The sequence below is a fragment of the Echinops telfairi genome, unplaced genomic scaffold (assembly GCF_000313985.2).
Source record: "Echinops telfairi isolate 266 unplaced genomic scaffold, ASM31398v2 ScPeMD7_6;HRSCAF=24_1, whole genome shotgun sequence".
In the NCBI taxonomy this organism is placed as follows: domain Eukaryota; kingdom Metazoa; phylum Chordata; class Mammalia; order Afrosoricida; family Tenrecidae; genus Echinops; species Echinops telfairi.
In genome coordinates this window covers 19,095,539-19,109,538 of record NW_022103903.1, presented here as the reverse complement: position 1 = coordinate 19,109,538, position 14,000 = coordinate 19,095,539, and the positions used below count along the sequence as shown (strand labels likewise).

The 14,000-nt window shown below is 48.5% G+C and overlaps 1 protein-coding gene across 1 annotated transcript in view; it reads left to right on the top strand.

The window, feature by feature from the left end:
- RIOX2 (ribosomal oxygenase 2) overlaps positions 1-14,000 on the top strand; it is a 25,085-nt gene that overhangs the window by 3,695 nt on the left and 7,390 nt on the right. The window contains exons 2-6 of the mRNA XM_004706444.3: positions 1,187-1,306; positions 2,376-2,504; positions 8,827-8,930; positions 12,311-12,413; positions 13,336-13,504. Coding sequence (XP_004706501.1) covers positions 1,187-1,306; positions 2,376-2,504; positions 8,827-8,930; positions 12,311-12,413; positions 13,336-13,504 — 625 coding nt within the window. The remainder of the gene's footprint in view (positions 1-1,186; positions 1,307-2,375; positions 2,505-8,826; positions 8,931-12,310; positions 12,414-13,335; positions 13,505-14,000) is intronic.

Here is a 14,000-nt window from a genome sequence, read left to right as displayed (position 1 = left end):
GCAGCTCGTGAGGACACGTTGTAGCTGACTGGTCTTTTCTTGAGGGTAGCTTCTTAGAGGCAACTGCGGAGGAGTGCTTAAGGGAATGGACTCTGGAGCCAGCCTGTCTGCATTTGAATCCCGGCTTCCTCATTTACTAGCACTGTGGTTTTGTGCCTGGCTTCCTCATTTTTAAAGCAGAGGTAATGATAGTGCCCACCTTTGAGACGGGTTGCTGCGATGGGTATGTAATTGGTAGGTTCCGCAGCATGGAGACACTGCCTGGCACAGAGGGCGTGCTAATAATTGTTACTGCCCTCCTTCTCATCTGTCTTGGGGAATGAAAGCCCCCGCTCTCTCGCAGGCGTATGCGGCTGATCGCCAGGCCTCTGCTTGACTTGTGCGCTGAAGAACTGACTGACCGATGGCTGGACGATAGAACATCACCTTTCCCGTTTCTCCTTTTCTTCCTCTACCCTTTCTAAGGCATCATTTCTGTCCCCGTTGCTTTCAATCTTTCAATCTTTCAATCTTTCAATCTTTCATTACCCCCAATTTTAATCTCTAGCCCTTCCTTCTTGCCAGACCTTCAGACTTAGAAAGTCAACGGGACCCTCAGAACATCTCTCCTTGGGGATCTCAGCAGCTCAATGTCCCTTTAACACGTCTGAGGGAGAGCACTCTTTTTCTCCTCCTGACAACTTGTTCTTTTGTAAGTCTTTCCTATGTTAGCCAATAGCACCAGTGGCTGACTAACTGCCCAAGCCCAAACCTAGAACTCTCTGTATTTTCACTGCTTCCCTGGCCTCTTTCCATTGAGTCCGTCAGCAGGTCCAGTCCGCGCGCCCGTAATGCCGGGCGACTTCCTCATCCCCACCACCCTAGCATTCTCAGCAGGGTCAAGGGGTCTCGGTCATCTCTCTTGCTGGCGTTCTTCTTTTCTGAAGTCCATTTCCCACACAATAGCCTGGGTAAGCCTCTAAAAGTGTGAATGGGACCATGTCAATCTCCTGTGTAAAATCCTCCAGTCACTCCTGCTTGCTCTGTCAAACTTATCAGTTCCCTGCTCACGTATTTTCTCTGGGTTGGCACTAGACTGTCAGTTTCTTGAGGACAGAGGTGTTGGCTTGTCACTGGCTTGGTCTCAGTATCCAGAATATAATAATATAACATAATATGCATATGCCCCCCCCCCTTTTTTTTAAAGGATGAGCTTTGGAAGATCCAGGAGAAACTAGAATGTTACTTTGGCTCCTTGGTTGGCTCAAATGTGTACATCACGCCTGCGGGATCTCAGGGCCTACCCCCCCATTATGATGATGTCGAGGTAAGAGAAAAAAATTGCACAGCGAAGGAAAGGTGAATGCCAGGTGCCAGGGCTCAGCTCCCATGATTCTCTGAGGCTCGTTGGCAGGCCACTGCCCACATTTTCTGTGTGGGCTCTTGTGATCTTGCCCTCACCTAAATGCTGGGCCAAGGTCAATCCCACCAAGCTGGTTTCCTCTTCCTTTTACAGGGAGAGATTGTTTCCAACTTTAGTCATACAAAGAGCCACACATGCCTGTGAATCAAGTAATTACTGGAGTGACCAAAGGACATGTCTCTGGCTTTTTCTTTACATTCAAGTGTAAGGTGAAGTCACAGAGAATCGTCCCAGCTGCTTTCATCTTGTCGTTTTGTTATCGAAGCCCATCTCTGTGTACACATGGGAATACATTTACTATGTAGATATTCCCATTTGCGAAAACCTTTGGGACAGCTTGAACGGGTGACATGATTTCACCTCAGCTCTAGTTTCCCCCCAAAAAAGGGACTTCTTGTCATAGATATTTCTTTTTCATAATTTTATTTTTGTACTAACAGAAAATGTGAATGAATACAGAATCAAAAGTCCTTCTTGCTAGCCCTTCCTTTTTCCTTTGAGGGTAAGTTAGTATCAGTATGGTTTCTAAACACAATTAAAAAAATACATGTATAAAGCATCAAAACATCTTTTACAGGATGATGACTAAAGAAACTGTAGTTTATTTTAATCTGCACACGCCCTTTCAGTATTTGGGATTTTAGACATTTGGTACTGGCTGAAGCTTGACTTTTCCACCGGGGATTGTGGGCGTTCCCGCTGTCTGATAGAAGAACTGCAGGATTGAGATAGCGGGGTGTAAAGGGCCCCCCAAAAAGGAAAGAATGAACACCCGTTCAGCATTAGGGTTTATGAATACACCCCAATTCTTGTAACTTTCCTTTAAACGTGGAGAGAAATGGAGATACGATCCTTTATTTTTGTTTCTAATCTGGAATGTGTACTTTGCCTAGGCCCTTGGAGAGCTAGATAGCAGTGCTTTGTCACCTGAGCTGTCGGCTTCTCTCTGATCCCCTGGTCTCTGGCCCTGTAGGTGTTCATCCTGCAGCTGGAGGGCGAGAAGCACTGGCGCCTCTACCGCCCCACGGTGCCCCTGGCCCGAGGGTACAGCGTGGAGGCCGAGGACAGGATTGGGAAGCCAACGCACGAGTTCACGTTGAAGGTACACATCTCTCTCTTTTTTTTACCTTTATCATACGTATATTAAAACATCATTTCACATATGATGTATTGTCTTTATAATAATACACTTCCATGTACCCACTCCCAACCTTTGCTTCATTTTTTTATAAAATCATTTTATTGGGGGCTCCTACAACTCTTATCACAATCCATACATACATCCGTTTTGTCAAGCATATTTGTCCATTTGTTGCCCTCATCATAGAATACCTCTTAATTATGTAGTGCTGCTGTGAAAGAAATGTCACAAGGGGGGGCTTTCATGAACAAAGGTTTATTTTCCTCACAGTTTAGGAAACTGAAAGTCTTAAGTCTAGGTCACTGAGTCAATGGCTGGCTTTGGGGGAAGGTCCTGCCTCTTCCAGGTCTGTTCCTGGGTTTCTTGGCCAAACTTCCTATGGCAGGACATCTTATCTTTTCCCATCTGTGCCTCCTGTCCGTGCATGCTCTGTGTACTCAAAAGTGATGAATTTAAAATATACTCGGCACTGATAGGGCCTCATAAGCATGGCAAAGCAAAACCTGGTTCCCACGTGGATTACATCTGCAAGAAATGAGTTCGGCCGCAGTCAAACCTACCATTGTCTCCTCAGGAAGAAGATGGACTATCTCCTGTAAAGACTTAGAGCCTCAGAAACCCTGTCTAGGGGCAGCTTTCCGCTGGAATGGGCTCCATGGCCGTGGGTGGTTGGTACAGTTGAATGACTGGGTACGGCTCTTCTCTCCATAGTCTTTGTAACGCCACCAAATGACGGGGTGGGAATATGCAAATAGGGTGTGCGGGACTAACATGAGGGGACTGGCCAGTTTTGCCCTTCTGCTGGCTATAAAGTGAGACGTTTCAGAAGCGAGGAGAGAGAAACAGGCCTCTGTGGAAAAGCGGTGGCAGTGGCAACACCAACAGCATGAGACAGCGGCAGGCCCCTGGAATGAGGGAAGCCAAGTGCCGTTGAGCAGGAGGTTGGCATGCAGAGTGGGGTGCTCTCTGGCATATATCAGTGCTAAAGGGGCTTTTTAAATACTTGCCTGAGCAGGAAAGAGGCCGAGAAACTGGGTGGCTGGGGATGGGTACAACTGAGAAGAAATGCCACAGACAAAAGAACTGTATCCTTAATATTTCTGATCCTAACTTTTAACCATTAGCTTCCCTCATAAGCCCCATGACCTTGAGTATTGTCTTTGAGTTCTTTGTGACCACTGCAATAGATTACCAAACCACGCAGGGGAGTAGAGTGCCACAAGAGATACAGGGTCAGAGGGCAGAGGCATGCCTGGCCTCTCTTCATAGGAATCATCCTTAGGCAGATGTGGAATTGGATTCTTCTTCCCCCAGAGGAAGGTAGGGGCTGCTTTCACGCTATTTCCTCAGGGACCAGAGGCAACTACTGTTTTGTGTATTTCTCTTTTTCCTAAGTCAAGTTCAGGGGTCAGGTTTTGTGTCTGCAAAACATAAGCATCCCAGTGGGAGCATATCTAAGAGTCTTGATGCAAAGGGTCTTTCGTTCCAGTTGCCCAGTTTCTAAAGGTGATTTGGTGGTTGGTACTTGTAGAGTGAGCTGAAAGATTTCAATGGGTCAGTTCTTAGAGCCTTGTTTTTGGCTACTGCATTCAGTGCAGTTTGAACTTCTTCGTTCAGCACCATTGGTTCTCGCTCATGTGCTACCTCCTGAAGTGGTGGTCCACTCGTTCTTTTTGGTACAGTGACTCTGTGTATTCTTTCCCTCTTCTCTTGGAGTTTAGTGCATCTTTCAGTATTTGCTTATGGAATCTTTCAAAATTGCAATGCAAGGCCTTAAAGTTTTCTTGAATTTGTTCCTTTCCAGATATGATGAACATGTTCTTCCTTCTTGTTTTTTTTTTTTTATTTTAGGTCTCTGCACATTTTGATATAGTATTTGGCTTTGTTTTCTTGAATTACCCTTTGAAATTTTCTAGGCAGCTCTTGACTTCATCCTTACTTCCATTTGCTTTAGCTACTCTACAGTTTAGAGCAAGTTTTAGAGTCTCTTCGGACATCCACTCATATTTTCTTTCTTTCATATCTTTTTAATGACCTTTTGGTTTCTTCATGAATGATGGTCATGTCCTCCTCCAGCTCAGCAGATCACCTGTCTTTAGTGTTTCACGTTTCAAATCTGTCCTTGAGATATTCTCGAAATTCAGGTGGGGGTAGACTCAAGGTCGTATATTGACTCTTATGGGTGTTTTAATTTTCTTCAGCTTTATCTTGAGCTTACATATGAGCAATTGATGGTCTGTTCCACAGTTAGCCCCTGGTCTGGTTTTAGCTGCTGATACTGAGCTTCTCCATTGTGTCTTCCCACAGATGTAATCAATTTGATTTCTGTGTATCTATCTGGAGAAGTCCATGTATATAGGCACCTTTTGTGTTGTTGAAAAAAAGGTATTTGCTATGAACAAATGGTTTTTCAAAATGCTATCGTGTGATCTCCAGCTTCTTTCTGTCACCAAGCCCATATTTCCAACTACTCTTCCTTCCTCTTTGTTTCCAACGTTTACAGTCCAGTCTCCAATAACTATCAATGCATCTTGATTGCATGTTTGATCAATTTCTGACTGAAATTGATGGAGTTCTTCATCCCTACCTTTTGTGGTTTCTGCATAAATTTGAATAATAGTATAATAGCTATGTTGATTGGGTTTCCTTGAAGGTGGAGAGATATAGTCTGATCACAGATAGCAGTGTACTTCATGATGGATTTCGTAAGATCCTTTCTGATGAGGAGCGCCTCACCATTCCTCTTACAGTATTCCCAGCATGGAAAATCATTTGATTTTCTGATTCAAAATGGCCAGTACCAGTCCAATTCAGCTTACTACGGCCTAGGATATCGATTTTCATGAGTTCCATTTCCTTTTTTACCACTTCCAATTTTCCTAAATTCATACTTCACACATTCCAAGTTCCATTCATCAGAAGGTTTTTGCAGCAGTTTCTCTTTACCTTGATTCCTGCCCAGTCAGCAAATGAAGACCCCAAAGGCTCCACTCACGGCTTTACACAGTTCCCATCACCGTTACTGACTCCCCTGCAAAACCAGCTCCTCCTCCGTCACATTCGGAGTGCCCTGGGACTGGGGCCCCTCTGCCAGCAGGGTCTCCCACAGTGTTCTGCTTCCTTTGTTCAGGCTCTCCTTGCTGACGATGCCTCCCAGTTCTGCATAAGGTTTTCAAGGCTTCCTCCTCCAAGGTGGGGAGCCTAGTCCTTCTTCTTTGTCGGTTCTTAGTGTGGCAGCATCGCTGAAACCTGTTCACTTTGGGTGACTGCACTGGCACTTGACACACCAGTGACATAGCATCCAGCAGCACAGTAAGCTCTTACTTCCTAATAAACCCTAGAATTAGGAGTGTTCATAGAGTTAGGAGTGCTGTGAGTGCTGTGTGGCCACTGAATGGATTAAGCTTTAATCACTAAATCATTGAAGAATCCAACAGAGAAGTAGAGTGTGCTATGGGAGAGACAGGCTGGCATCAGAATTGGTCAGAAGTTTGGAGGCATGTCTGTCCTTGGCCTCATCGGAATCAGCTGGGATCCTCCCTGCTTGTGAAGGCCGAGGAGGTCAGATGCCATCCTCAGGCCATTCCTACTGTTCCAATAATCTTGATTTACAAAAACAGGATTTGACCCACTGGCCATAGTTTCCAGAGTGTGGTTCAAGATTATAAAAAACAATGCAACATAGTTTCCTGTTGTTGATAGCAGGCAGAGATTTTAAAACTAAGAAGCACTGAGGAAGAATTAGACACTAATGACAACTTCGATGCAAGATGGAAGAAATATAAAATCCCTGACTGTTTGCAACTATGCCAAGTCTTAGAAAGTATGAAATGCCCAAAGGGGCTTTGTTTTCTCCCTTCGTGGGAAAGGAAGCCCACGGGCAGTTTCTTGTGGGTCTCCTGGTTCTGCTGCCTGTTTCCCTACTACTGCTTCTTGCCCTCTCTCACTATCGCAGCAAGGTGTTCACAACTCTGTGTGTCTCCTGGATGAGGCTTCTTGGACACAAACGACACACTCCATCCTTGGCTCTTCTTTCTTGGTTGTGAGAACTCCCTTTCTGTCTCTGGATGGTTCCTTTTAAGCCTTGCAGAGTGACCAATCTCCTCGTTAGGGTAGGTTCCATACACGTTATTTACATGATCCCTCCCCACAAGGGTGCCATGCATCTTATTAACATATTCCCATCCAATCTTTATGTCGTCTGGCTGGTGCTGTGGGCTGAGTAATGGGCTGATAATGGGAGGGTTGGTGGTTCAAACCCACCAGCTGCTCTGGGGGAGGACGAGGCTGTCTGCTCCTGTGAAGATTTATCGTCTCAGAAACCCTATATAGAGTTGCTAAGAGTCAAAACCAACTTGATGGCAGTGGATGAGTTTACCCAACCTTTGGGTGACAGTTATGAGACCACGCCGTTAGACAAAAGTATCAGGAGGAACCAGTCCCTGGATAAAGGCATATGCTTGGAAAGGTCGAGGGTCCGTGAGAAAGAGGAAGCCCCTCCAGAAGGTGGGTTGACGGAGTGGCTGCAAAATGGACTCCAGCAGAAGTCGTGAGCCTGGCGGGTTTCGCTCTGGTGCCCCCAGGCCTGCTGTGAGCTGGAGCTGACTCAACAGCAGCTAACAACCACAACCAGCACCTAGGATGAGGCGAAAGACAATCAGCCTCTAGAGCAGCGGTTCTCAGCCTGTGGGGCTCGAATGACCCTTTCACAGGAGTTGCTTAAGACCATCGGAAAACACATGTCCAAAGGCCTTAGGAACCGAGACACCGCTCCTCTGTCCGTCTCCAGGCAGGTCCACCCACACGCAGATACATCCACAGACCAGACTGTTACCCATGCTACGCCATGCTTCAAGACAAAAGGTCATTTATTTGTCGCTAGAAATAAATATTTCACAATATATAATTAAATATTGTTTTTGTGATGAATCACTATGCTTTAATTATGTTCACTTGGTAACAATGAAAATACATCCTGCATATCAGATATATACATGACGACTCATAACAGTTGACATTGACGAAGTAGCAATGAAAATAATTTTACGGTTGGGGGTCACCACCCCATGAGGAACTCTGTTCAAGGGTCTCGGCATGAGGAAGGCGAGAACCACTGCTCCGGAGCCTTCAGACAGCATGGCCCTGGCTGACTTGATTTCAGACTTTGAGCTTCCTGAACTGTAAAGCAGTATACGTTTCTGAGATTTGACTTCGGTTTGATGTCCTTTGTTACGGCAGTGCTGGTAAAGATACCTGATCAGAATAAGGTTTCCTTGGCTGTACTGGATAAAAATCACACACCAAGCACACACCTCTCCCCCACTTCCCCGTCTGTCCTCCGCTTTGTTTGCAGCGCATTCACTGCCGGTAGACTGATTGTTTCGTTTCTTGGTTGTATCTTTTTCTTTCTTCCCTTTCTGGGACTATTGTCTTTCCCAACTCAAATGTTCTACTTGAGGCCTGGTGTTTGTTGTGCTCCGTGTTCTACCCCCGGAACCTTGAGGGGTGCTGGGGGTGCTGAGTGAAGCTGCGTCGAAGGCCTCGCTTGTGCGCCAGTGCAGACACTCGGGGAAGGGGAGCCACCAGTACCAGTAGAGCAAGCCTGTCTGTCCCCAAAGGCTGACGTTTCGTCACAGTTTGGTGTTAGCAGGCTAAAGAAGCAGCCTATCTCGCTCTTAGGGACATGCAACAGGGCTTCAAAAAGTTCATAGGAAAATTCCGTTTTCTTTCCATTCCGTGCTTCCATGAACTTTTTGAAGCCCTCTCATAGAGATTTATGTATTGCCATTTGGTTTACAAAATATCTTAAGAAAAAGTTAAACCGATTTCTTGAGCTCTTGCTCTAGGGCTTCCTTGACCCCTGAATCGAAGAGCCGCGTTTCATGTGTATCTGACCTGAGCTTGTGAATGAAGAAGTGAGTCTCTCACCTTACGGTAACAGGCTCGTCACTGTCCAGCCCGCAGGAGCCCAGCATGCACACCAGCTGTGATTCACTCTCGAACTCCAGACGCTGGCTCACAGAGTCCCTAGAGGACAGGGTAGCACTGCCCCTGTGACTGTCATGCTTTTTGGCCGTAGAAAGCCCTGTGTTCCTCCTGTGGACCAGCTGGTGGTTTCGAACTGCTGACCAAATGCGTAACCAGGGCTCCTCGTGAATCACTCGGTGTGGCTTTTGTCATGGAGAACTAAAATCCAAGCCTATATTTATCTCTGTAAAACAAACAGGACTAAGAGGGCACATTCCTTATTAACACTCCTCCCCTCCTTGTTCGCCTCTTTCAGCCCGGTGACTTGCTCTACTTTCCCAGAGGGACCATCCATCAAGCAGAGACCCCTCCAGGACTGGCCCACTCTACTCACGTGACCATCAGCACCTTCCAGAACAGGTAAGCACTCCTACCCTTGGTCCCTGGGACAGCTCTCAGCTGTGGCCCACGGCGGCCCCTTGCAGAGAGATGTGAGTGATTGGCCACTGTCTGTCCCCATTCATCCAGAGCTCTGGCTTCAGGCTCCCCTGGAGTCTCACGTCTGAGACTGGCCCTCGTTGTACTACTGAGAGCATGGGGAATTGCAGCTGCAGGTTCACCCTGGTTTCGCTGATGCTAGAACTGGCTCTTCGTCGGATGTAAGGTTTCCCGTGATCACGGCCCACGAAGGCAAAGTCGGCCAGGCAGTCTGGAATCACGGGAATGACAATCGCATGTCCCCACACAGTTCCAGCGAAAGCACGTTCCTTTTTAGCAGAGTGCCTCCTCACGTGTCAGGGACAGGGAGGCCGTGGCATCTGAGTTCTTTCCAAGCTGCAGGGAAAACCCCTGCCGTTAATGAATTGACCCAGCAAGCAGGTACCCGGCTCTGTGCAAAAAAGCAAGCACGGTATTGAAGAGGCCACGAAAGAACTTCTATTTGGAAATGATGGCTGGAGAAGAGACAGGCGTGTAAACAGTTGCCAAATACCACGGTTCATCCTATGGTAGATTCACAGAGGAGACACTTGGGACTTAGGAAGGCATTTAAGTCAGTGAGGCATCAGAGGATCTTCAGAAATGTCTTGCCTTCGGAGCTGAGTGAGTCTTGAAAGATGAGTAAGCAGGGTGGGTCAGAGGCCAGAGGAGGAGAGGAACTTCCAGGCCCAAGGGACAGCAAGTCCCCTCCTACCTTCAAGCCTTCAGTTGCAAAACAAGTCGGGGGGCATCCCTCTGCTTTCTCCTCCGGTGTCCCAGTGTTGAACGAACCTGTGCTTACTGGGAGAACCACGGTAAAGTCTGGCCTACTTCTCTGCTAGACTTTCATTATAAGAAATGTTCTTGTCAGTGTGCCAATGGGGAACAGAAACTCAGCCAGGCTGCCCCAGGGCAGGGCCCACGGAGAGCCTGAGTCATACGAACTATAGAAAGACCCGGCTGCAGAGAGGCTGGAACCAGAGTTCATTTGCAATCGTCTGCAGCCACTGAGGTGTCCTGGGAACCTCCATTCTGCTGTCCTTCTGATGTTCCAGAGTTAGTGTTGACTCAGCTGCTCCCACGTAGCCCTGTCTTCATTTTGCCACCAACTGGTTGTTCTACGACTAGGTTTTCTTCACGACATTGGCTCCTCGCAAGGCTCCATCAGTTACTTCTCTGCCCCCCGTCTCAGCGAACCCACCAGCGTTGCGTCTGCTGGTCACTGCCTGACTCGCCGTTGCCCTAACCCCGCTCCTTTGTGGGTCGAGGTGGGAGTTCCGGTGGAGAGGCTGTAACGCTCGCTGGACGCTGCGTCTGGTGCTCCTTCAGCTTCGGCAGCACGACGAGCGGCTCTTCGGAGCCTCTAGTGTCGGAGAGCAGCAGGTTGATCTAACCGTGGCACCCACATGACCCCCAAAGACCTGTTCCTCCTCAGCCTGTGAACAACCCGCGATCGAATCGGACTCTGACGAGCACGGAGCACTGCCAACCCCTCTTGAGTTCCTCCTGGCGCTGTAGCGCATGCCCTCCACCCATCGCCCTGAGAGGAGGCAGGTGACTTGTCCTGCCCCAAGGGCTGCGCCGAAGTCACACCCAGATGAAAAGCGATGATGCCACAGGTGGTGGATGGCTTGGGGACCGGCTCTCTCATGTAGCTTTTGCCCTCCTTTGCCGTTTTTCCAGCAGGGAAGCATAAACACGTTAGTGTTGCCTACTGTGAGTGCGAAGCAGCAAAAGGCCCGCTGTGACTTCCATTTGGGGCATAGCTGGCGGTTTGAAACCCACTGCTGACAGAAAGGAGCATTGTAAGCAGCTAAGAAAGGCTTAAAGGGAGCAACCCTACAGAGGCAGGTTCTTGCAGTGGCCCATACAGAGGAACGAGCCGATTCTAAATGCCCCCGAGAATGCAACCGAGGCTTATTCCGACATGTTATTTTTGGCCCCTGGCTTCTACTTTCCATCACAGCGAAACCATCTTTAGAGCTTAGCAAGCTGCAGGGTCAATTGCTCTGAAATTGTTCTTGGTGAGCGTTTTATTGAGAAATGTGCCTTTTAAAAAAAATCAGGATAAATTATAATACAATGCCATGTTTAACTGTAGGTAAGTTCACAGTCCAGGGATAGGGGAGAGGGCTGGTGTCCCAAATTTATTTCTTTTGGATTCTGTAATGCTTATTAAAATCTCCAGTGAAGTTCTTGTCACAGATATTTGCATTGTTGTAAGCAAACTACAACAAAAATTGGATCCCTTGTACTTTCAGTGTGATGACAATGTGTGATTCATTCTCTGGCACCTGAAGGGATGTCACAGATCAAGCCCAGATTTTTTCGTAGTGAGCGTCAGGCAGCGGAGTGAAGGGAGGGAAACTGGTTCATGAGGCCTGAGGTTTCTACACTGAGTAATGGCACATTCTGCTCCACACGCACCGGAGCAGCGGTGTCTTAGTGTGCCTGCGCCGCTCCAGCACGGATACTCCAACGGGTGCCCTTAAGGAGCAGCAATTCGTTTTCTCACCAGTGATTCTGGAGTCTGAAAGTCCAAATGCGGGGTTCTGCCTTGTTGATTGATTCCTTAGCCCAAGGCCTCCCTTGGTTCCTGGGGCCCTCACTTGGCACAGAAAGCCCGATTCCCAAATGGGTGACCAGATTTTAACATTGGGAAAGCGGGACACCATTGATAAAACTCATGTCCTGGCGAAATAGCCACCTGGCAGCCGAAAACCGTATACTTGTCGTGCTTGTCGTGCATTCTTTCCAAAAGTTGGGACTTTTTAAAACGCCAAGGGATGTGGGAAAAATTGTTAAAAATCGGGACGTCTGGTCACCTTAATCCACAGACCTAATCAAACCCAAACCCACTGCCCCCAGGGCATTCCAACTCATAGCCACCCTCTAGGACAAAGGAGGACTGCTCCTCCCGTGTCGGAGGTGAGTTCCATATTGGACTGCTAATTGCAAGGTCATCGGTTTGAAACCACCACCTGCTCGGTGGGGGAAAGAGGAGGCTTTCTACTCCCGTAGTGACAGCCTCAGAAACTCACAGGGGCAGCTCTACCCTGCTCTGCAGGGTCGCTCTGAGTCCACATCGCATGCTGGCAGTGTGTTTGGAGTTGGGATCTTTACGGGGGCAGACTGGCATGTCTTTCTCCTGAGCGGCAGCTTGTGGGTTAGGCGTCCCACACGTTTGGAGTAGATACCATTCAGTCCGTAATAGGCAGGTACATTGAAACCCAATCTGTAGCGTTTGGCTTTAGAGTTTAAGACTTTAGGTGTATTTTGCATGTGTTCATGGTTAATTGTGCTTTTCTTGTTGCCTCTTCTAGTTGCTGGGGAGACTGTCTTTTGGATACCATTCCTGGGCTTGTGTTTGATATTGCAAAGGAAGACGTGGCATTACGGGCTGGCTTACCCCGGCAGCTGCTCCTGGTAAGGAGTATAGACAGGTGGGGGAGAAAGGAGGGCAGGTGCCTGCAGGTGAGCCAAAACCTTAGCCTGCCTTCCTCCTCAGATAAACCAAGCCTGTCTCTTCCTGTGCTGACCGCTGGGGTGTATGGGGTACAGAGCGTGTAGTGCTCTGTTACACGGTCATCCTGAGAATGGGGGTGTTGTGGAAATGTCAATCTCAGTATTTCACATGGCTGTAGCAGGCAGTAGAAGGGGTCCTGGTGGCATAGGGGTTATGAGTTGGGCTGCTAACGGCAAGGTCAGCAGTTCAAAATCACCAGCGACTACACAGGAGAAAGATGAAGCTTTGACTCTCATAAAGATTGACACACACAGCGGGCATTTCTACTCTATGCTATAGGGTCGCTATGAGTCAGCATCCACTCGAGGGCAGGGAATTGTGCCAGGCAGTTAGACTACTGGCTGAAGTGATGCGTGCATAAAGAACTACGGCCATGCCCTCGGACTGGAGTAGCCACACCTGTCCGCAGGTTACTAATAAGAGAAGCGTTCCACAGCGACCCCGGTGCTTTGGTTTCCTCCTTGTTTTCGGAAGTCAGCAGGGGCAGTTTGCCCGGTTTTGAGGAGTGCATTAGTCTGAGGGGAGCAGAGCTGCTCGCTGCCTGAAACGGTCCCCAAAGAGAGGGACTCAACTTTTCCAAAGACATTCTGAGGCTGCCCTGCATTTACAGGGTTCCCTCTGTCCAGGCAAAATGCGGGAAAATCTATCATTTTAATTTTTTTCTTCTTCTCACAAATAGGCAACGTAGGATGAGTGGTGGTCACAGGAGAGGGAGGGTCCCAGCCTGCTCCCCATCCCCAGAGTCTGCGGTGTCGGCCCTGGGTGCGGCGCTCAGCACAGTTCTGCCGGGGTGGATGCCAGCGCTCCTTTCTCTGTGTCCAGCAGGTGGAAAGCACAGCGATCCGAAGGAGATTAAGTGGCTTCCTGCGGATGCTTGCAGACCGGCTGGAGAGCACCCAAGAACTGCTGCCCTCAGACATGAAGAAGGATTTCGTTATGAACAGACTCCCGCCTTACCACGTGGGGGATGGCACGGAGCTCTCAACACCAGGTGGGGTTGGCTGTTTCCTTCCAGGGCACGAAGACTAACCAAGATGGGCTATTCTGAGCTCTCCCGGGCGGGGGAGGGGGGGGCTCCTCTTTGAGCAGAGGAAAATAGGAAGCATTTAGTGTCAGCGGGGACCCAAATCCATCTGTAGTGTGCTGTGGTTGGGTCAGACATGCTGCATGCAACTTTAGCATCCAACCTGCTTTTCACCATGTGTGCGCAAAAGCTGCATCCCAGCATGATGGGGAACCAACCCTGATAGTCTGAGTGAGAACCAGGTAAGAGGGGGTTTCAGTCGTCTGAGTGGGAACCAGGTAAGAGGGGGTTTCAGTCGTCTGAGTGAGAACCAGGTAAGAGGGGGTTTCAGTTGTCTGAGAACCAGGTAAGAGGGGGTTTCAGTCGTCTGAGAACCAGGTAAGAGGGGGTTTCAGTCGTCTGAGTGAGAACCAGGTAAGAGGGGGTTTCAGTCGTCTGAGTGAGAACCAGGTAAGAGGGGGTT